Source organism: Notothenia coriiceps, unplaced genomic scaffold (genome assembly GCF_000735185.1).
Source record: "Notothenia coriiceps isolate Sejong01 unplaced genomic scaffold, NC01 NC01_scaffold00006335, whole genome shotgun sequence".
In the NCBI taxonomy this organism is placed as follows: Eukaryota; Metazoa; Chordata; class Actinopteri; order Perciformes; family Nototheniidae; genus Notothenia; species Notothenia coriiceps.
The window spans coordinates 61,118-85,347 of NW_011339036.1; the positions used below are offsets into that span (position 1 = coordinate 61,118).

Sequence of the window (24,230 nt, forward strand, 5' to 3'; positions counted from 1 at the left end):
CATTTTGCCCTTCGTAAGCCATTCGTGAGGGCCTCTTAAGCCATCGTATGACCGCCGGTGGAGTTTCTCAGGCTCCGGCAGCAACTTCGGAAGCGGTGGCAACATCTTTGGCATCACAAAGCATTGCCGAAGGACCTTGTGAAGGTTCATTTTCGTGTTGACTTTGTGTGTCCATTTTGCCCTTCGTAAGGCATTCGGGAGGGCATCTTAAGCCATCATATGACCGCCGGTGGAATTTATCAGGCTCCGGCAGCAACTTCGGGAGCGGTGGCAAAATCTTTGGCATGCCAAAGATGGCTTAAGATGCCCTCACGAATGGCCCGATGTTGCTACGATCAGAGCCGAATTTGAACATTTCCTTTATAGTGTGTCCATCTGGTTGTTTTATTGCACAACAAAATCATGTAAACATATTATGTAAATAACCCAATTTGTGTTCTGTGAAACTAAAAAGGATATCATATATTATTTTGAAGGCGAGGAAGTTGTTGTTGCTATGGAAACAACATGACGGAGAAAACTTAATATCTTCTACATATAAAGACGGAGAAAGTAAAGAACAAAGTCGGAAAATATCATTCCAGTATCATAATACTTATCATAATACTTTTGTTGCAGTTGTATGTCTTAAATGTAATGTAAATGTTGCCTTCGTTTGTGGTTCGGGGCCATCTTCGTGCAAAATTCACAATTCCATATTCGTGTGTCCATCGGGTGTCAATTTCGGTACAGTGTGACAGGGGCTTTAGGAACTGTTCAGTGACATTTTTACAAAAATACTGCAACACTTGTAATAAGATGAAAGCTGCCTCACTAAGGGCTTACATCCTACAACAGAGAATTCATTATTCCAGTGTGTGAGAGAGCATTTGATGTATTAATCTTCAATTTCTCCTTGGTAAAACTTCTACACAAACTGAGTGTGGTCACATCTGAAAGTTTGCTTTTTGGGACTGTGTGGCGTGGCTTGGTTTGTAATCATTCATCATTCTTATCTCAGAGAACACAGATCCAGATTGATTTTTTTAATTTACTTAAAGTGTTATTCCAGATGGGGGGTTAACGCCATTTTAGTTTGTGTAACTTTTGTACATACAGTATGTGTGTAAAAACAACAGAGTAGGGAAACAATTTAGCTTTTGAATGAAATTCAATGATTCAGACATTCTTATGGCCTTAACTAGAACTATAATTTAATCTTAATAAACTGCTAATTTAATCTAATTGCTTTTTAAATGAGCCCTACCAACTTTTTTCACTTAAAAAAATACATATTGTACATATCTTACTGTAAGAAATCTCAATTTGATTAGACGAGGCAACACATATTACTTTTAATATTGCCTACTAACATGTAAAGTGCTATGATGTCTTTTGTGATATGTTCCAAGATGGAGACGAGGTCTGTGAGGGGACGGACTGTGCGGAGAGGAATTGTTCGTGGAAGGATTGGGGGGAGTGGAGCTCCTGTTCTCGGTCCTGCGGGGTGGGTCAGCAGCAGAAGATCCGAACCTTCCTCAGCCCCCGCTCCAACGGCTCCTGGTGTGAAGACATCCTGGGGGGCAACCTGGAGCATCGCTTCTGTAACATCAAGCCCTGCAGAGGTCAGCAGCCTGATCAGCATGTAGAGTCAAAATAGCAAATCCATGAAAAAAACTGACTGTGACTGTACAGTACATTTGGACTATTACATTTTTTTATCTGTGTGCCACTATTTAGTCTTTGCCCTCAGGTTTGTCCCACACATTATGCATTGTTGTAAATCACATTTGTTTAGTGCACAAACTTAATTTGTTGAGTTAAGTGCACAAAGTAAACACTTTGTACTATTAATAATGCTGTTTCTGCCCCAATAAATTCAGTTGATATTCTGCTTTGATTTATTTGTTAATTCAAACTTTAGTTCACTCGTTTCTTAAAATATTGAAATGACCAACAAATGGTTGCCACATATCAACACCATTGTTAAAAACATTGTCATATACACAATAGAAACTATGGCGTAAAATATGAAAAGTTGTGATAGACTGGAATGATGATTTTGGTTAAAGTATGTGATTTGTTGTTATAAAACATGCAAAAAACATATTTTATGTCTCTTGATTTAATTCTGTTTATTTGTGTGTGGATGCTGTAGTTGATGGAGGTTGGTCTCGCTGGAGTCCATGGTCCCGCTGTGATAAGCGCTGCGGGGGGGGGCGCTCCATACGAACCCGCTCCTGCTCCAGCCCACCGCCCAAGAACGGGGGGAAGAAGTGTGAAGGAGAGAAGAACCAGGTCAAACCCTGCAACACCAAACCATGCGGTGAGACGAGTCTTTGTATTCCAAAAGTCACCACAGGCTGTGAATAGCATTCTTGGTGAGGCAAAGAAAATGCCTGCGGCGTCATGGAACAAATTCATGACCTTCTGTTTGTGTTTTGTCAGATGAGAAAGGATGCCCGCCAGGCCAGGAGTTTGTATCGTGTGCCAACCAGTGTCCACAGCGCTGCTCAGACCTCCAGCAGGGCATCGAGTGCCAGGACAACACCGACTGTCAGCCTGGCTGCCGCTGCCCTAAAGGTGTGTGTGTGTGTTTTTACGTGTGTGTCCTAGATAGATAAACAACAGTGTACTGTATGTGTGTTTGAACAAACTATGCTGTATATCAATGAGCCTGGGTGCTGTCAAGCCATATTTAGGATAAACCATGTAAAGGGTTAGTTCGACAAATTTACCAAATTATATATATCTACACTGTAAAAAAACGGTAAAATGACTGGCAGCAGCGGCTGCCAAACAAAAACCATAAAATGTAAGTAAAATACTTTACTGAAATAAAGTGCAATTAATATACAGGAATTGTCCTTAAAGATTTTACAGGAAATGTTACAGATGTTTCCTCTCTTTTCAAAATCCATTGTCTTTAAATGTTACATTCAAATACCTTAAAGTGGACCTATCATGCTATATTTGAATAATATAGTGTAGGACCATAAGGCATATTTATACTTTTTATTTTTCAAAATCATTCATTTTAGCCATTCCTCATTTCGCTCAATTTAACACTGTCTTTGCATGGGCTGATTCTGTGAGAACAGCATCATCTACAGGCCTGGCATATGTACTACAGCGTCTCCAGCGCTTTCGAACGGCAATGTCCGTGGCTATCTCCTCCTGATTGGTGGAGTTGGCCCAATAGCCGTAGCGCCACTTCTGTGACGTCACAGAAGTGTTCAAATCTGGATCAGTCTGTATCAGATCCGTTGCAGCCCCTTTTTTAGAGATTTGGGTATGGAGGAAAATAGAGAGGGTTGTGTTTTCTGACACTCGGTGAGTTCGCTGGAACACCGGGGACACATATTCATGTATAAAAGACGTACAAAGGTGCATTTTGCATGATAGGTCCCCTTTAAATAAAGTTCTGATGAGAAAAAAAAAAATTTACATTTTTTTTGTATTAGATTTGTATGATCAAACACTAAAATAAATACAGAACCTAAAGTTCTACAGGGAGAATACTGTTATTTTACAACCAAACACATTCAATAAAATGACGGCACAAAATGTTCTATAAGTTCTAATGTTTATTTTTTTTTTTTATTTTGGCTCAACCCTGGTCTATCAAAAAATATTTTTCCAGAATATGTTCATCATCTTTAGACAGAACTTGTCAAAAAATATTTTTCCAGAATATGTTCATCATCTTTAGACAGAACTTGGAGTCGTTTTTTGCAAATGTTGCTGTTCTGGTATTTAAATGTTGTTATGCAAACGGGGAGTCATTCACATTAAGTGTATTGTATTTGATGCAGAAATGTCAAAAAACGGGATCAGTAAAAATGAAACCATTTTCATGGCTTGAAAAACAGGTGAAGGTTAATGACAACATTTAAATATTTTCTATTTTGGTAAATGAGGAACCAATCATATTCAGTTCAGTGCATGCGGGGCTAGTAATATGACCAGCACTGCAATAATAGGCTAAAAAACCATATGTTTATTAACATAGTACACTTTTGTTTACTATGTGTCCAGGCCAGCTGCAGCAGGACGGGGTGTGTGTGCAGCTCTGGCAGTGTGACTGTACGGACTCACTGGGACAAATCTGGGCAGCCGGCAGCGTGCATCAGGTGGACTGTAACAACTGCAGCTGCTCTGACGGACAGCTCTTCTGCACCAATCACAGCTGCCAGGCCTCCTGCACCTGGAGCTCCTGGTCCAGTTGGGCATTGTGCAGCGTTTCCTGTGGGAAGGGCCAGAGAACCAGATACAGGTGAGGGGAAACCACTCATAAATACCTGTTCATCCCAACCTCTCAAAAAAGTATTTCTAAAGAGACTTTTGTGTCTGTTGTGTGTCAGGTCTCTGGTCCCGGAGACCGAAGGAGCAGATTGCCAGTTTGAGGAAGTCCAGCATAAATCCTGCGACCCCGGACCTTGCCCGCCTCTCTGTCTCCATGACGACCAGGAGCTTACAGTGGGAGACACTTGGCTGCAGGGCGAGTGTAAACAATGGTGAGTGATGCACAAAAACATAGAGGAAAAGTGTATTTGGCTGATAAAGGGTTTGCAAAAAAATGAAAATGAGTACTCAAATGATGTTGTACATTTGTTTTTCCTCCTAGCACATGCACCCCAGAGGGAGATTACTGCCAAGACATTGAATGCAGAGGTGGGTCACTGCAATGATTTTAGACAAGAGTAAACTGTGTGCGAAAATGTAGGCACTGCTGCAGATGTGTTCAACTTTATACTCAGCTAATTATCCAATAACCAAGTGCTTTGTGTTGTGTGCAGTGGACGGTGGTTGGACCCCGTGGTCAGTGTGGTCTGACTGCTCAGTGACCTGTGGACGAGGCACCCAGGTTCACACCCGCGCCTGCATCAACCCCCCCCCACGAAACAACGGGTCTCACTGCAGCGGGCCAGAAAGAGAAACCCAGGACTGTCACACTCCTCCCTGTCTGGGTTTGTTACAAAATGCCACAATTATGTAATTTCATTCATTCATAGCCATCTTTAGATTGTGCCCATTACTGTACCAAGAACTGATGCACATAATTTATTTATTTTAAGTTATTTTGATAAATATTGTATTAGCTGTATTATCTTGGAAGAGGGATGTCAGCAATACAGTTCACACTTGCCCTGATCATATTGACTCCCTTGTTCCCAGATGATCTTTGCCCCTGGTCGCCATGGTCACCATGTTCCCGGAGCTGTGGCGCAGGTTCGGTGTTGCGGCGCAGGGTGTGTGTGTGTGAGGAGGGAGGAGATGCAGCGTGTCCCTCTGAGATCGAGGCTGAGAGGAACAGAGAGGAAACCCAGCTGTGTTACAAACGGCCCTGTCCAGGTGCACACAAAACTCAAAGATGCTGCTTTCGGTTGATATTAGCTAGGCTTATCTTAATACCATCTCATATTTATGTTGATATGTAATAGTGTACAATATTACCTTGTGTATGCTTAATTGTCCAGATTATTTTCTAAAAGCTTGGTTGAAATTATGGGTACTTTTGATACAAATCAGGGATCAAAAAATTGAATAAAGATTGTGATTAATCCATTAATTTTGTGTTGCTTGTCCTAGTCATATCTTATTTGGAGAATTGATTTATGCAAAGATTTATTTTAAATCTGAAACCATCTTTTGCTATTTGTGTCAGATCATCATGGTTGCTTATTTCATTTCTGGGTCTGCCTACATTGTACTTTAGTTGATGCCAGTAAGACAGCTAGCTTTTGTATTGATTGTTAACAGGAAGACATCATTTTTGGTACAAAATATATCTATTATACACTAATTAATTTAGCAGTACTGGGACCATCTCTGGGTCAAGTGAGTATAAGTCAAAGGGCTGCTTCACAGATTGTAAGTGTATCACACAAAAATCAGCATGTAGCACCAGAGTGATGGATTTGTTTTCTTCTGACTGCAGACTGTCCCATGTCGGGGTGGAGTGTTTGGTCTCCGTGCTCCTGTCAGTCTCAGAGGCAGCAGCGCTACCGTGTAGCCCTCTCCCCGGCCACCAGGGGGCAACAGTGCACTCCTGTTGAAACCCAGAGCAGGACGTGCAGTCTCAGTCAGTGTGGAGGTGAGTTAACAACCATGGAAACTGTTTATATATATATCTATATGAAACAAAGAGGCCTGTGTGTGATCCTCTCATGGTTCAAGGTGCACTTGAATATTCCTTTTATGCATATTGGGATCTATAATGTACACAGGAATCAGCAGAATGTGATTGATCTGGTACATGCATTAGGTTGAGTGTGTTTGATTTCCTTCATTTAAATACTGTGATGTGTTTTCTCATGTTTGTAGATTGTGAAGCCCCATTTGAGTACTCCGCCTGTGGTGCTCCCTGTGAGAAGCAGTGTGTGCTGCAGGGCCGTGGAGATCTCTGTTCAGGAGTCAGGGAGTGTACACCTGGCTGCTACTGCCCACAGGTGAGAATACCATTCCCCATATTTATATAGGAAATACTATGGTCAATCATCATTCATCCTCACACAAAATTAGATCATTTGTATTATGTGAATGTGAATAATTGTTCTACATTCAGGATTCTGGTTCCTGACAATAAACATGGCAGTGGAGATACTGGGATAATACTGTTAAGTAAAGACACATTCTTGTCTGTTGATAATTAAACACATATGAGTCAGACAGTTTAAGACAATTTCATCAAATATGTGAGATGCAAAACAAGCTTTTTCTTACATATTTCTCACATCACACTGAGAAACACGCTTCACAGTGAACAGTCTATTTTTAGACTTGAATTACACCTGAATTCACTTGAGGTAGAAGAAAGACTCAAAACATATGATGTCAAGTCAAAATTAACTCATTACAAACTTTATATCTACATTCTAAAGCATGAGACTTCAAATGCATGTAAACATAGTAAAAATACTGCTGGACTGTATTTGTTCTCTGGCATTAGTTTAGAAAGTAAAATATGCACTGCTTCATATTGTCGTTAATACATTACTTTGATATGACATTTCTGTAATGTGGTTTTGCTCAGTTTGGGGCTTCCAGCTTGGTTTACTGCACAAACTCCTCTCACAGCACCGACAGCAGCAGTGGGGGTAGATAAATGAAAGAAATAACAAAAAGCAGATACCCAGAGGTGTAAAACCAAAGTACCGTAATTCATTTCCCAAACATTGATTACTTTTCTGCATGTCATTAAATACTTATACCTGCAGTAACACAATGGCAAACTTGTTGGAAATCATTTATTATTTACACAGAATGCATCATTATCATTTATTTGGGGTTGTTTATTTCACCTGATGAATGTAAGTCCAATATTCACTCTTTTTTATGTCCTGAGGGAAATGTCTGGCTCTCTAGCTGCTTAATGCTTAGCTATATATTACCTAGTCTCTCACTTTGTCTGTCTGCTGGTTGGTGCGGAGCAGGTAGTGCACAGTGGGTTCAAACAGCCAAACAAAACCCTCGTTAAAAAAAGGTTAACCAAAAACAGTAACTAAACCATTTACTGAAACTCACTATAAAGCTCTGTAAAGCCAAGAGGAGCTGCATATTCTCTGGAGTTGTATCACCTTGAGGAATTCCTTTGACATAAATACATTGGGTTTATTTTAAATAATGTTGTTGTGAAAAATATTGATCCAGCTGCTTGAAATGCTTCTTTTTCAAAGTTAATAACTGCAACATAAATATGTTATTTGACTATTTAATTGTTGACAAATGCCTATATGGTTAGTAGCATATATACAGTATATTACCTTGTCTGTACAAATATATAACGATTGAGCATGGATCTGTAGATATAAAGGAAAAGAACAGTTCCTATTTTGGCCTGAATGTTCAAACCAAATTATACAAAAATATAAAAGCATCACTGCATCAGTTCTTCCTTTCTGTGAATTGTGTGCTTTTCTCTTCAGGGCCTGCTGCAGCAGAATGGTACCTGTGTTCCTCCAGAGGAGTGTGGCTGCATCCACCTGCAGCACCAAGCCTCCGGACCACCCCCCACACCTGTCACCCTCCCCCAGGGGGCCATGGTCACCATAGGCTGCAGTACTTGGTAGGTCTCCTCGATCATGGCAAAAATCATAATCATGATTATTTTGGTCAATATTGATATCACGATTATATGATTATTTATTGACTTTGAAAACATCAATTTATTGAACTTTAAACTTTTTTTTTTTTTTAAAGTATCTTTTTAGCAGTTGATTACCCTGAACTTTAAGTATAATTCAACTGCAAAGTATTCAGCTGAAGCCACATCTTTTTCAACATCCCCACAGCATTTGTCATATTGGGCAGGCAGTGCAGATCTGGTGAAATGATGGCGAGATGGCATCGCGTAACGCTTGTACATAGTGTTAACCAGTTGCCTAAACCCCTGAATGCTAACCGTGCTAACTGGGCACATGTCTTTAGCTATGTAGAATGTGATGGCATCTGTTATATCTTTGTGAGCTGGTTGAGTAGGCCATTGCACTGTAAAGCGAGTCCTTAATTGATGACTGTGATGTGGTGGATGAAGTCGAGGGGGCACGCTCGTCCACGAGCGTGCCCCCTCGACTTCATCCACCACATCACAGTCATCAATTAAGGACTCGCTTTACAGTGCAATGGCCTACTCAACCAGCTCACAAAGATATAACNGTCTCTCATAGTTGAGGTATACCTAGGATGAAAATTACAGACCTCTCTCATCTTTTTAAGTGGGAGAACTTGCACAATTGGTTTTGCCCCACTGTATGTGCTGCGGCTACATGGGCATCCCCGAGCACATTCGCCAGATACTACAGGGTGAATGTTGCCGCCCCTAACCCGCTGGGTGTGGTCCTCCTGCAGAGTCAGCCTAGGCCATCCTTATAAGGGGAGTATTCAGACTTCCTCGTGACTCTGTTGGTATAGGTCATCCAGTGCTAAAGCACCGCCTCTGGCGGTCAGTAAGGATGAAATAGAACGATAGTTACGTATGTAACTACGGTTCTATGAATACTGGATGACCGCCAGAGTTTCTTGGTCACTCGGAATCTCGTGTTTCCGCGAGAAGATTCCATAGAACTGAACTCGTTGACAACACCGGAACTTATGCCTTCCGGGGTCATACGAGGTCACACGTGACTTTGTTGATATACATATTCGACCTGCGCGAGACAGAAGATATCCAGTGCTAAAGCACCGCCTCTGGCGGTCATCCAGTATTCATAGAACCGTAGTTACATACGTAACTATCGTTTCCTCTCAACATGTGTATGTTTCCTCTCCGTTTAATAAGTCCCTGGATATTATGTGGCCATTGTTGATTTGGTTCTTTGAACATAATTTGGATAGTTTTATGGTCAACCAGGTCTTGTAGTTTTAGTGTTTTTAGTTTGATAAACCATCCATTTGTTGGTTCTTTGTAGGTAGTTTTATGTATAATATGTATGGCTCTTTCTTGCAGGATGAAGATTGGTGTGTGTATTTTTTTATATGTGTTCCCCATAACCTCCCTCATGTCACAAGGCTGATCCATTCAGTATTTATTAAAGAGGATCAAAATGAGTCTGCGCAGATGAGATGACCTACGTTATGTCTGCTGTATACTAGACTATCTATTACAGCAGATATCATAGTACCAAACTGGATTGTTGTTTAACTAAGATAATGAAACTCAACTCTGCCAATGATACACAACACTTTTTTTGAGTAGCGTCTATAATTGCAAAATATCATTGTCAGATTACTTGGAATAGCGTGGCACATTTATCATGAATTAATCACAACATGGTCAACCCGACGGTGGTACGGTTCTAATTTCCTAATGTTTTAACAACACTTTACATAAACCCTTTGCATATTTTAATTATCTCCTATTCATACAACACCCTGCCATCAGACAACTTCTTAACCATGTGGTTTTAGTTTCCTTAACCTAACCATAGTATACTGTATATGCTGATACAAAAATATTTAAGTCACCTTGAAGCAAGTGTTTCAATAAAAAGACAAAAAACAAAATGTTTCATCATGTGCTCACCTTTGTCTGCATCCAGTAAAATATTAACATGTAACATCAGTTTCCTTTACCCACCATACATTCTGTTTTCCCCTTGTGTCACCATTTGCAGCTAAGGCCAAGCCTTATTCAAAACATTAATACAACTCGAAAACTGCATGAACTTTCCAATTCTAATAGAGTACAAAGTCAGCTCCAGTATGCTAATTTATCCTTGTGTTCTTTGTGTTCTACCCTCCGAAATGCATAGAGAATAAGCAATATCCTCTGGGACTCAGTTACTGTGTATTAATCATCTCAGGGACTTTGTTATTTTATAATGCTCTTTTAAATGTGGCCAATACATACAGCCTTCCCATACCTGAATTGTGTGGACACAAGCAGTGTCAATCAGTACCCTAAGAGAAGATAAGTTATTTGTTTGATCATACTTAAAGCATCAGCATAAATATGCCACTTGATCTAGACCAATGACAAAGGGTTAAAATGATGAAAGCTGGGAGTAAATGACTACTGTTTGATCTTGGCTATAGCCTGAAAATGATGTGAAATATTAATGTCATGGATTTATTTAATATCAACCAGAAATTCATTTTGAGTTTTAGTAAAGCTAGCTTATAACGGAACCTGCCCAAGTCCTTGTTTTTTCTCCATTATTTAAAGAAAACATGCTTGTAATGTTCGAAATATTTGACTAAACAAATGGACATGGTCAGCTCGATGTAAAAGCACTATGTGTCCGTGTGAGTCTAGATGCTCATGTGTAATGCATTACCATGTGTTGCAGAGGTGCTGAAAGGCTGTTCCAGCTGGCAGCAGAGTGTCTGTGATCTCCTCAGTGCTCATATTCCAGCGCTGGTAAGCAGTCGGCAGGGACAGCAGTGAACAGGGACATTCAGCCTGGGACACACAGGAGCCTTCATGCAGCACCTGTGGGGGACACCGTGAGAATCAGATCATTTCACGGGTAAAAGGATCCAACTACACAAAAACACACATGCACATTTAAAAACACACGGGGTGTCCAGACCTGTCCGGGGGGGCACTTGCACCCAGGAGAGCAGGGTCCGGTTAAACACTGAGTGTGTGGCCACAAGTCTTCACAGGTGTAAGGACAGGAGCCTGAACAGTCACTGAACACCTGCCCTCGAGGACACTCTGCAACACACAAAGATAAACGAACATACAATGAATTTCATTAGGTCTCATATACAGTTTTGAGGGTAACATGCTGCGAAGTAACATGTTATTGTAATCTGATTACATATATGTTACTGTTGATAACAGCAGGAATTACATTACAGTTATTAAACACAAAAAAATGTTGGTTACTTTAAGGTCTTCAACTATTTGCATAACGGGAGGACGGAAAAATAAATCAAATGTCCCTTTCCGATAGCGCGACACTCGAGTTCATGGATGAGGAGACGGAGCAAACATGGCAGAGTCGCATAGCACAGATAAACAGGCTTATCGGAGCAAAAGTGGAGAACATTTTGCGTGTGGAATGCGAGAGGGCGGCCGCCATCGGACAGGAAAACTTTATCAAACTTCCTGCAGTGTTTGGAAACTGAGCAAAAGAAACACGGCTGATTTCAAATAAAGAACTTGTGTACAGTATTGTCCTTATCAAAGTATAAATAAATTAGGTTTAACTTGATATTCTCATTTGTCATTTGATTTATGGGGCATCTCAGGTGATGTTACAGAAAGGTCCATATATACTGTATATATTTCAATACACACATATGTGGGATTTTTCTTTTAGTACACTTTACAATCTGTCCTCAGACACATTTGGGATCACCTTTCACCACATAAAACTATAAAAAAAGTGAGAACACAACTAATTCATGTGGTTATGAGTTGCTAAGTTACCACTGTATTCTAGAACTTAGGAGTTTCATTGCTTGGTAAAAATAAAATGTAATTAGCCAAATGTACAAATTGAAATGATGTGTGTGTTTGTTTTTGTTACCAGGCCGGCAGCTGTTGGTGTTACAGGCAGTGTGCTGTTCTAGTGGTCCCACACAGGCCGTCCCACCAGGCTCCGGCTCTCTGAGGACCGTCTTGTTCCGTGATGACAACCCCCCACCACAAGAGGTGCTGCACTCACTCCAGGATGACCACTCGCCCAACAAACATCCCACTGGAGGGAGAGATGTCGGACACAGGCGGAGTATTAACAGGTGACACAACTTTCACTTTTAACACTGTTTGATGTAAAAAAAGGTTGGCACATTCTCAATTGTGCATGTTGGTACTTGTTCCTAGTCAAACTAGGGATGGGTGAGTCCTGATTCATCCGGATCATTAACCCGGATCCTAGTAATGACCTGGGAGTGACGAGTCTCCCCACTCCATTAACCCGAGTCCTACACCTGGCGACGTACAAATTAAAACTATAAATTGCTTCACTCGCTACTCTCCTTATAACAAGTAAAATCACATTACAAAGTACCCCAGTCCATCTGCCTAGCCTTTAGCAAGTAGGATAGCTGCCAGAAGTTATTGCTTGTCTCAGGGCACGCGGATCAGTGAAACTTCCTGCAGACCCGTGCGGACTCAGAGCCGTAACCGTAGTAGATCCAGAGATCCAGACTCATCATGCACGAGTCAACAGCAGACTCAGATTTGGTGAGCAGACTGAATGAGTGGATTACTCCACACAGTGCGAAACAGCAAACGGTTTCGGACTCGTCATGGTTTTCATACTCTGTGTCAGCTCTGTTTGTGATAACGTAGATGCATACTGTGCACAGATCATTTGACTACTTCACCCAGTCAAGTGTAAGAAGCCAAATACTGCAATAAACAAGCATTAAGACACAAACGTTGTTAGATCATGTTTGTGTAGCGGAGGTTAATGTAACGATAGTTTAATATGCTTCTGAAATGCAAATCTCAACTGACAAATTCAAAATACACAAACTGCCGCCCTCACTAGTAGCTCTAAAATTTGAATTGATTTGAAGTTGGAGACTATGTGCTCCTGTGTCACCGGTAGGATACCTACGCTCCTGGTGACTCATATGACTCAAAGGACTCGTATGATCCGGATGTCTTCAATGACTGACTCAGAAGACCTTGAGTCCGTAAAAGGATCCGGATTTTCCATCTCTAAGTCAAACCTGGACATGATGGCAGATCACAGCTCTCCGTCTGCATGGTGTTCCCACAGGAAGGACCGCCCTCTGTGTCCTGGCAAAGGCGTGTCCTGGTCATCTGGCCCCGCCCACAGGAAGCTGAGCACGAGCTCCATGGGCTCCAGGGCTCATAAACCGGGCACTGGAGCTTAGTACACACCAGAGTACCATTCTCACACACACTGAAGAGGAAGGAGAGAGTTGTTGAAGAGATAAATAAAAGTAAGTGAAGTGAATGTTGTGATGATGAAAGAACATCCATAATATTCATCTGTTTGCAACTTATATATATCAATATTCCAATTACTTGTATATAGACTATTCTGCACTATTTCTACTATATTCTATTTTTATTTACTTTCACTATTGTATCTGTTTTATGGTGTTGCACTATTGGAGGAGCCTGAGACCTAAGATTTTCATTAGCTATGCACAAAGGACAATAAAAGCCTTGAATTTTGAAAAAAGTAAAATGCTTCTAACCAGGTGTTACAGTCCATGGAAAGCTCCTCTTTAGGGCGGAACTCCAGCGTCCCGTTGCCTGATGGGATACCACAGCGACACTTTGTCACTGGCACACAATGGCCATCCTGCAACAACTGTCCCTCTTGACAACGGCAACCTGAGAGATTAAGTAAAGTACACATTGAGAAACCAATAGTTTGCAGTCTTTAAAGCAACTGTTGATGCTACAAGTCAAAGTGTACCTGGATGGCAGGTGCCTTGGAGACACTGCACATGCTCCCATAAGTCAGTGCAGCTGCGAGGACATTGATTGGCACAGCTCTCCTCGTAGGTCCGCCCCCTGTCCTCACAGCGCTCACCTGAGAGACAAGGAAAGTCAATCTTTCCCACTTTTCATGAGAGCAAAGCAAAGCTCACTTAAACGACCGCAGACAGTAACATTTGGGCTTTTCTGACTGCCAGGAGTGATATGAAAGACTTGCATGGAAATAAAGTCTTTGCAATAAATGATCCGAACACAAAACACACAGGTAGAAGAAATACTTTAATGCTCAGTTACAAGTAAAAGTCCTGTATTCAAAATGTTCCTCAAGTAAAAGTACAAAAGTTTAAGTATCATAATATATTAAAAGTACCAACAGTAAAATAACTCCTCATAGAGATTAGCCCATTTCAGATCATGCCGTATGAGAAAATTATAATTAAAGATGCTTTAATGTGTTATCACTTATTTGAATTACTTCATAAACTGCTATTCAGCTTAACCTACAATCATTTATAACTTTGAATGTATTAAATCTAAATCTGCATTGTAGCTAGTAACTAGGGGTTGTAAAATAAATGTTAAAGGGCAAAAGGAGTAGCATACTGTCAAAACACTTTTACTTATGCAAAGTACTTGAGTAAAAGTAATTAGTTAATATCAACCAATAGCACAATATAATTGTTTGACCCACACATTTCTTGAAGACATTTCCACTACATTTTGGATTAACCTCCTCTGTGTATGTGATCTAAAACGTAAAATAAAATAAATTGTACCTGGGCATAGTCCTGTGTTGCAGCTCTGGCTCTGGGTCAGTTGGCTCTTACAGAGGGGTCCTGGAGGAGAGGCCAGGGGCCGTCTGAAGCGCTGCCTGACTCCCCCGCTGCAGGGCTCCGCACACACTGTCCAGGCGCTCCAGACACTCCACTGACACAGATCTGGAAGGGTACAATGATAATCATAACCAGCATCAACCCTTCTTAATGATAATGGCTGTAATTATCATGATGGCCGCTGTAATATCTGTAATTGCTGTAATCACCATCCAAGATAACAAAAGCATATTGTTGTTTGTGGACTGATGCACAAGCCTATTTGAGAGGGTGAAATGTCTGAATTATTTATGAGAGATAAGATTAAGTTCCATTTATTCATAGTAAATTAAAGCAATTTATCTTCACTGAGCAGTTGTAGATATCTCGACTTTCTATGATGGAGTAAAAGACCTTCAATATTTGACATCAGAATCAAACTACGGTCCGTTGGGCATGGTAGTAATGTAGAGACATTCCCATTCGAATCCAAATATGAGAAGAATGGAGCGACGATAGAGTGAATGCAGGATAAACCATTCTTTGCAGACACACGCTAAATCTAATCAACCTTACAGCGACATGGAAATCTTCCTTTCTTCAAACCCCTTTTCCATTTTTGGGAAATAATGAGAATAGGGCAGTGGGGATGCACAATGCTATATTTCTCAGTAGACACTGATAACAAGCTTTAAATCTATCTACTGATGGTAACTATTAATCTGAACTGTCAGCAATGAACTAACACATAAAACATATTCACAGGGATAACAATGGAAACCTGGAACCACACTTTTCGACAGATTCCAGATTAAAGTCTATTCTTTCTGTTTTAAATGCTCCCCGAACCATATTCTAACAGTTAAATTGATCCAATTGTACTGGAAAAACCGTCAGATGTTCTGTTACCTTATGAATAGACTACTTTGTCCAATTCCACATCAAAGTTAGAAATATGACATTGAGTTCTCCAAAGCTCCATTCCCAGACATCTTCTGTGTAACCTCTAAAATAATCACTAGCTCAAAATGTGGAAAAACAAAACCTCCTACCATAAATATGTATGTGGACAACACACAGGGTTATGTAACAGTATAATCAAGTCAAAGAACAAATGAATAATTCAAGTGATTATGTCTCAGCAAGATTTAGAAAACGCCTGACCATTGGTTATTTTGAATAGGCTCAAATATTGTAGCTTTGTCTCGACACATCTCTCTTAGAAGTCAATCAGCCCTCACTGAGACTCAGAGAAGTGGAATACATATGAGATTATACGTGTTTACTTTTGTCTAATGGATGGTTCAGGGCTTTAATAAATCTCATCTGTTGCTGCATTCAAGATCTCTGGTTTGCTGGGACAGGAATGCTGAATATTGCTAAAGCTATGTAGAAGTCACATTACGTTTTTAAGCACCAAATACCTGAAATATAACATAACTTGAGGTCTGCTCCAACATGCATTGAAAAATAAGCTTTTCAATATTCAAGTCATTTATTAACTTCAGTTCTGAGCTTTTTTTTTATGTGGATGTGGATGTTCTATTGGCTATGGCCTCTTATTCAACTTGTCTTAACAGCCTGTTCGTTATATATATTTATTTTATATATAAATTATATGCCTTGCTTTGTAGCAGTTGTGCATGAAAGTAATTCCTTTTCCTCTCAAGAGAACGCCATGCTAGAGTAATTTCATTATCACCCTGGCCCACATTGTTATTCTTTTCTATTCTGTTTCTATGGAGCCATGCTTGTGTACAACCAGTTAACTGAGTTACTATCTGTAAATGGGAGCAGAGTATCAGACTGCTGCTACGTGCTGAAGTGAACTGGGGCGGAGCACAATCTTCCCATCATTGCTCCTGGAGTAAAAGGAGCAACTGACAGCATCTCTCTACTGAGATCAAATACACACTTTGTTCTTTTGTAAACATATTTTTGTCCACTACAACAAAACCATTACCGCTGCAGATGTTGGCGTCTGGACAGAGCCTCTCCTCCTCCAGCGGTCGTGGGCATTTGCTCTCCTCCTCCTCCTCTCTAGGGACCGGAAGACCTGATTCTAGGTCCAAACAGGCCCGGAAACGCCTCTGGATTGAGACAATTTTACTGCTACTTATGACTCCAGTCAGGGAGGACGAGGGCACGCAGGGAGAGCAGGGAGTCCACTCTGACCACTCGCTGAGGATGACTGGAAGAAGGTAAAAAAAAAGGAAGGGTAACAAAATGAGGGCAATATTAAACCAGGACGTTTTTTTTTCTCCAACCCACATTTAGTGCGCTTTCTTACCTTCACACTCTCTCGTGTCACACTGCAAAGCTCCATCATGGCAGAGGCTGGAGGAAAGAACATTCCAAAAACAGATTATAATCATAATATGTCAAGCGTAGTCATAGATTCCAGACAAACAGGCAAGCAGGGGGAAAACAACAAGTGGATGAAAAGAAAAAGAACAGAAAACGATTAAGATGCAGCACAGAGGCACAAATAAAGTGTTTGCCATGGCAAAAGCAATCCATTCTGAATTCATCCTATAAATGCAGGTCTTGGCTCTGCAACAACACAATCAGACACATCTGCTTAGTTTACACTTCATTCTCAAGCTTTCTGTGTTTTAAAAGTTAAAACTACTTGAATAACTGATACAGAAATCATTAAGCCCTCTGCCAAATGTTTTAAAAAGCCAGGGTCTAACCAAGTACTAGGGCTGTGCAATTAATCTTATTTTAATCTCGATTATGATTTTGGCTTGCAACGATTACTAAAAACATTACTTTGCTGCGTGCGCTTTCGCCCCTCCCTAAAAGCCCCCTTGGCCAGGTTGTGAGTGACATTAGTTGTGTGAGTTCAGCGGGAGCGAAGATGGTAGAAAAAGAGACACTCGTGAACAAGAAAGGTCAAACTAATTCCGCTGTTTGGAAATACTTTGGGTTAAGGAGTCCGACGTGGAACAAACAAAAGTACAGTGCAGCAGGGACGGACTGGCCATCTGTGTGTTCTGGAGAATCACAGACGGCCGGCGTGGCCCCCTTTTTTAAACGTCATCATTTCAGTTGCGCTGACAGGCGACAGAGGTCCACAGTTTCCCCGCAGGGAGGCTCCCCCCCCGTTAACAGTCCACGAGCGTGCCCCCTCGACTTCATCCACGACATCACAGTCATCGATTAAGGACGCGCTTTACAGTGCAACGGCCTACTCAACCAGCTCGCAAAGACACAAAGATATAACAGATGCCATCACATTCTACATAGCTAAAGACATGTGGCCAGTTAGCAACCAGGGGTTTAAGAAACTGGTTAACACTAGCGTTACCCGATGCCATCTCGGCATAATTTCACCAGATCTGCACTGGCTGCCCTCTATGACAAATGCTGTGGGGAAGTTGAAAAAGATGTGGCTTCAGCTGAATACTTTGCAGTTGAATTATACTTGAAGTTCAGGGTAATCAACTGTTAAAAAGATGCTGTTCAAATTAATAGTTTTATTTTTTTTCGAACAGCCCTAGGCTGGATCATGTTTGTATGAAAGGTATTCCTAACAGTCCAGCAGTCCTTTTGAGCTAAAGTTTCTTTGTTAGAAAATGTGGAACTAGTTAAGCGCCAAAAGCAGTTCACTTCAATCTTTCACAACCAATTCCCGCCAACACTTCTGAAATCAAAACGCCTGTCAAAGCTAAAGTCTCAGAGATCAAACCTTTTACCCTCGTCTGCATCAGTCCTGTAAGACTGGTACTGCCCTGGGATGCATGTCATTTCTGATTTTCATTAGCAAAATAAAATAAAAAATAATCTTGTGTGAATCTGTTTAAAACACAGTGCAAACTTAAAGGTCCCCTATTATACTGTTTTTTAACAATATATTATAGGTCTCAGATACATACAAAACATGTCTTTGAAGTGTTTGGCTCAAAACACCAAACAGATCATTACAGCATCCCATAATCCCCTCTGTTTCAGCCATGTTTCCAAAGTGCTAATTCTCTGTCTTTAGATGAAAATAAGGATAAGAAGCCGCTCCCACGCCCTCTGAGAGAGCATTTGGTGAAAAATGTAGGCAATGGATGGCTCTAGAGGAGATTCAGGTTGATAAGTGNCTGAGCCATCTGAGTTCCACCTCAGACACGAGCTGTTCACGGACAAGGCCTGAAGCTCGCTTACACGCTTTGCTGAGGTGATGGCAAAAAGGAAAGCAGTCTTAGCTGAGAGCCACTTCAGTTCTGCCTTTAACAAAGGTTCAACAGGAGGCGAACCAAGGGCAGGTCCCATGTAGGGGCCCTTGGGATATTCGGGGGGCGAAGCTTCAGAGCTCCCCCTTAAAAAGAGGGATACCAACCTATGGCTCCCACCGTGCTGTTGTCAGCCCTTGCGTGTTGAGCTGATATAGCAGCCACATACACCCTGACGGTAGCGGGACACCGGCCGTCGTCCAGGGGGGACTGCAGGAACTCAAGGGTCGTAGGCACCGAGCAATGTACTGGGTCCTCATTTCGCCCTTGGCACCAGTCAAAAAAACGAACAGTTTCCACCTGTCTTGGTACTGCCTACGAGTAGATGGTGCCCTGGCATTTGAGAATAGTCTTCCTGACAGACTCTATGCAGTCGCTCAGCAGTGGGTCGGGCCCTCCAGTGGCCAGACCCACAGCTGGAGGCGGCAGGGGTGCCACATCCGACCCTCCAACTGAGACAAGAGGTCCTTCCTGTTGGGGAGACGCCAAGGCGTCCCACAGCAGAGTCTGTGCAGCAGATGGACAGGCCTGCACCTAGCTGGGTTAAACAAGGAAGTTTAACAGGACAGCCTAGCGAGGCGGCTCCTGCTAGAATCAAGCAACACGCCTACCAGGAGCGGGGGTGAGAACACTGCCTTCACTGGAGAGAGAGCGGAGCGAGAGCAACTGCATTCACCTAGGTGGATTTTATAAAGGAAATTTAACAGGGCAGTTTAGGTCAGGCAGCTTGCTGCGATAGAATGAGCAGCGCGGTCTACCAGAAGCGGGGCGAGAACACCGCCCTCACTGGTTGAGTTAATAACGAATGCCAGATGCAGCGTAGGCGGGAGCGGGGTGCGAGAACACAGCCTTCACCAGCTACCTGCTGAACGGAAAGAGTAGAGCAACGCTCCTACTCGCCAAACACAAAAGGGATGTAACTACACCCATGTTACCAGCAGAGGGAGCGGGAGCGAGAGCACTGCCTTCACCTAGCTGGAAAAAAAAAAGAAGTTTCAGCAGGACAGCCTATCCAGTCGGCTGCTGCTAGAATAAAGCATCACGTCTACCAGGAGTGGGGGCGAGAACACTGCTTTCGCTGGTTGAGTGACTGTGTCCAGAGCCACCCCAATGAAGGTTAGGCTCTGAGAGGGGTTCAGACAACTCTTCTCCATGTTCACCATGAGGCCTAGCCGGGCGACATGAGAGAGAAGGAGAGCCGTGTCCAGGATCGTCTGTAACCGGGATGGTGCACAGATTAACCAGTCGTCTAAGGAGAGGGAGAGTCCGAATGGGAGCACCCTGAACTGGAAATGACGGCCCCTGAAGGCAAAGCGAAGAAACTGCCTGTGATGAGGCACAATAGGCACATGAAAATAAGCGTCCTTCAAGTCGACGGACGTGAACCATTCCCCCCTGGCCACAGTACGAAGAACGTCCGCTGTGCTCAGCACATGGAAAGGTAAAATCTTTAGGAACTTGTTGAGTCCCCTCAGATCCAGGATTGGGCGAAGTCCACCGCCTTTCTTCCTTACCAAGAAGTAGGTCGAGTAGAAGCCCCCGGGCTGTGAGATGGGGTCCACAGGCTCGATTGCACCCTTGGCAAGGAGGACTGACAGCTCCTGGTTTAGGGCGATTTCTTTTGCCGGGACGCTTATGGTGGTCATCTTGACCCGGCTGAAGACTGGGGGCCAGCGTGGGAACCGGGGGGAGGGCCTGTCTCTGCGAAGAGCTGAGAACTGTTGCCTGGTCTGACTAGCTTGGACAGTCCGTTCGAGCACCTGTACGGCAGCTGAACCAAACAGCTCCCCCGGCTCCACTGGGACAGCACGGAGAGTCCTCCTACATGCCTCTGATAAGGGTGACTGTGCCAGCCAAACCTGGCGACGAGTCTGGACGAGAGTGGACATCAGGCGCCCAAGCTCTCTAGACATCAGAGCGAACGCCTGTAATGAGGCGTCACTGAGGCTGGTAGAGGAAGCGCTAAGAGCCTCCTGCTGCGGGGAAGCTGAGAGGGCGAGCATGAGGTGAGAGAGGGAATTGCTTATACGGCCCATGCGCGCCGCTGCATCGTAAGCCTCAGTGACCCGACATTGGGGTCGAGGGCACCTGGCCTCCGACCTCAGAGCTTCGTCAGGGGAAACTATGAGGGAAGCAATAGTAGGCTCAACAGCCGGCATGTGGTCAAGGCCGACCTTTGCCGCATCCTGCATGGCTGATAGGGCTCGGCCATCGGACGTAAGACGGGAAAGAGTCTTAGTGTCCCTCCAGCATGCATGTAACTCCCTCAGATACTCACAAGAGGGAGGAACAGTAAAGGTGGCGGGTGCCAAAGTGCGCCTGAAGAACGCACTGGCAGGCGCTGTTTCGGGCTGCTGTACATCCAGCTGCTGGCGAGCCAGTGCCATGCGGATGACGGTACCCATGGAGCCGACATCCGCCCCCTCCGAGGATGCATGAGCTGAGGTAACTCTAGCGATGTAAATAACGACTAACAACGATACTATAAGAGTTTGATTCGCTCTATTAACACATCTTAATGCGCGGCTCCCGAGAGCAATGTAAACAATGACGCGATCATGCGTCTGCTCGCAGAGCGGAGGAGAGTGTTATGGTCGTAACCAAAAAGGAATGGACTAAGATGAGCAGTCAACCGACTCACGGAGTAAGTTTCGATTGACAGATGGCGCCGATCACTTCGCTTTCCGCAGAGGTGGGCGAGGGACGAGTTGATGTATGGTAGAACCCAAGGAATCGGACAAGATAGCAGTCAATGCCGACTCACGAGGCGAAAGTTTGCCGATTGACAAATGATGCGATCACCGCTTCTCTGCGAGAGCGCGCGAGGAGAGTGATGATGTAAACCAACGGCAATCGACAATATAGCAGCCGTCAATCGACCTCACGAGGGCAAGTGCCGATTGACAATGGTCCTCGCGAGTCCTGCATCTCACGACCTGCGAGACGTGCAAAGTGGCCGCCTAGGTGGTAACCAACGACAACGGTAGATAAGGATCGAATCGACTCAACCACAAGTCGAGGCTCCGAGAGTTGATAACATGACGCTATCCACTTCTCTCACAGAGGCGAGGGGAGAGCTGACGATGTGTCAACCAAGGACAAGCGTAGAGGTTCAAATCTTGACTCACGAGAGCGAGTTTCGACTTGAACCAATGACCGCGATCCTCTCCTCCACAAAGGCGAGGGGAGAGTGACGTGTGTGCAAACCAAATGTGGCAAGGTAGGAGGTCAATCGCCTCACGATTGAGCGAGCCTGATTATGAGCGACGCCGCGATCCTCTCTCATTAAGTGGCGAGAGAGAGAGAGTGCGTACGTATGGTGAATGACTGTGGATAATAAAAAGAGTGGGGTCAATCTCCACGAGTGCCAGTGCGATTGATTGATAACACGAGGAGGGGAGGTGACGCCTACAAACAAAGGGCCGGGTCAATAAATGTCAGTACGAGAAGCTGATGATTCACGATCTGCGCAACCAGACCTCAAAAATGTAACATGACAGCGATACAAAATGGCCGAACATTGTGGACATACCGGAGAGGACGACGGTACGTGGAAACGCGGAGAACAGAACCTGAGCTCGTAGACTCCCTCCCGGAAAGCCTCCTGGGTCACGTACACTTAACGTGGTAGTACGGAGCACCCATTCGCGACGATCCTGATCGGCTCCAACTTTGATGACTGACCCATCCCACGAAGGGGGACGGTCAGCTGATGTCAGGGTTGGATTGGGGCAGGATCTCCGCAGCCGTCGTCTCCGACGTCCACGGGGCGGTTTGCTTCTCCTGATTCCGGACTATCCCGACAGGAGACTCCCACCTCGATTGAGTGGATGACTCGAACCGGTCTACTTCAGTGAAGAGAACCGAAGAGGTAGACCACGGGTCATGTCTCGTGCGCCGACGTGCGTCAGCGTGGGTACCGAACGACTAAGGGTCTACGCTACACAACGAACGACCGTCGAAGGTCGGGAGTTAAATTACTCAAGCTACTCACCCCTCCAGCAGTACGAAGACCCGNGAAGGCAAAGCGAAGAAACTGCCTGTGATGAGGCACAATAGGCACATGAAAATAAGCGTCCTTCAAGTCGACGGACGTGAACCATTCCCCCCTGGCCACAGTACGAAGAACGTCTGCTGTGCTCAGCACATGGAAAGTTAAAATCTTTAGGAACTTGTTGAGTCCCCTCAGGTCGAGGATTGGGCGAAGTTCACCGCCTTTCTTCCTTACCAGGAAGTAAGTCGAGTAGAAGCCCCCGGGCTGTGAGATGGGGTCCAAAGGCTTGATTGTACCTTTGGCAAGGAGGACTGACAGCTCCTGGTTTAGGGCGATTTCTTTTGCCGGCCCGCTTATGGTGGTCATCTTGACCCGGCTGAAGACTGGGGGCCACCCAGGGGTCTGAAGCTTGAGCTACCCAGTAGTTGAGCTGCTGCTGGGAGAAATAACCAACAGCAGGCCCAGACCCTCAGTACCTTGCCCCCCGGGCTCTGGGGGGGCGATGGTTAGGCACTGGATACCGAGACTGCCTTCGGGGCGGGTTAACAGGACCGTAGCGGGCCGGACTCCTTGTGGGGCGCTAAGGCCCATGGCGGGCACCGGTGGATGGGAGCGGCCTCGGGAGGCAGACGCGGAACCTCTAGGCCTACCGGGGGGAGGGCATGTCTCTGCGAAGAGCTGAGAACTGTTGCCTGGTCTGATTAGCTTTGACAGTCCGTTCGAGCACCTGTACGGCAGCTGAACCGAACAGCTCCCCCGGCTCCACTGGGACAGCACGGAGAGTCCTCCTACATGTCTCTGATAAGGGTGACTGTGCCAGCCAAACCTGGCGACGAGTCTGGACGAGAGTGGACATCAGGCGCCCAAGCTCTCTAGACATCAGAGCAAACGCCTCTAAGTGTAAGTGAGGCGTCACTGAGGCTGGTAGAGGAAGAGCTAAGAGCATCCTGCTGCGGGGAAGCCGAGAGGGCGAGCATGAGGTGAGAGAGGGAATTGCCTATACGGCCCATGCGCGCCGCTGCATCGTAAGCCTTAGTGAGCAGGTCATCAGTGACTCAACATTGGAGTTGACGGCACCTGGCCTCCGACCTCAGAGCTTCGTCAGGGGAAACTATGAGGGAAGCAATGGTAGGCTCAACAGCCGGCATTTGGTCAAGGACAACTCTTGCCTGCATGGCTGCCAAGGCTCGGCCATCGGACGTAAGACTGTAAAGAGCCTTAGTGTCCCTCCAGCATGTATGTAACTCCCTCAGATAGTCACAAGAGGGAGAAACAGTAAAGGTGGCGGGTGCCGAAGTGCGCCTAAAGAACACACTGGCAGGCGCTGTTTCGGGCTGCTG

General features: G+C 44.2%; 1 protein-coding gene across 1 annotated transcript in view; it reads left to right on the forward strand.

The window, feature by feature from the left end:
* sspo (SCO-spondin) overlaps positions 1 to 24,230 on the forward strand; it is a gene marked incomplete at its 5' end in the record, with an annotated part of 102,981 nt that overhangs the window by 57,553 nt on the left and 21,198 nt on the right. The window contains 13 exons of the mRNA XM_010769066.1: positions 1,361 to 1,604; positions 2,138 to 2,305; positions 2,428 to 2,562; positions 4,018 to 4,255; positions 4,344 to 4,496; positions 4,607 to 4,653; positions 4,779 to 4,949; positions 5,158 to 5,334; positions 5,921 to 6,076; positions 6,307 to 6,431; positions 7,908 to 8,040; positions 11,964 to 12,171; positions 12,990 to 13,280. Coding sequence (XP_010767368.1) covers positions 1,361 to 1,604; positions 2,138 to 2,305; positions 2,428 to 2,562; positions 4,018 to 4,255; positions 4,344 to 4,496; positions 4,607 to 4,653; positions 4,779 to 4,949; positions 5,158 to 5,334; positions 5,921 to 6,076; positions 6,307 to 6,431; positions 7,908 to 8,040; positions 11,964 to 12,171; positions 12,990 to 13,280 — 2,246 coding nt within the window. The remainder of the gene's footprint in view (positions 1 to 1,360; positions 1,605 to 2,137; positions 2,306 to 2,427; positions 2,563 to 4,017; positions 4,256 to 4,343; positions 4,497 to 4,606; positions 4,654 to 4,778; positions 4,950 to 5,157; positions 5,335 to 5,920; positions 6,077 to 6,306; positions 6,432 to 7,907; positions 8,041 to 11,963; positions 12,172 to 12,989; positions 13,281 to 24,230) is intronic.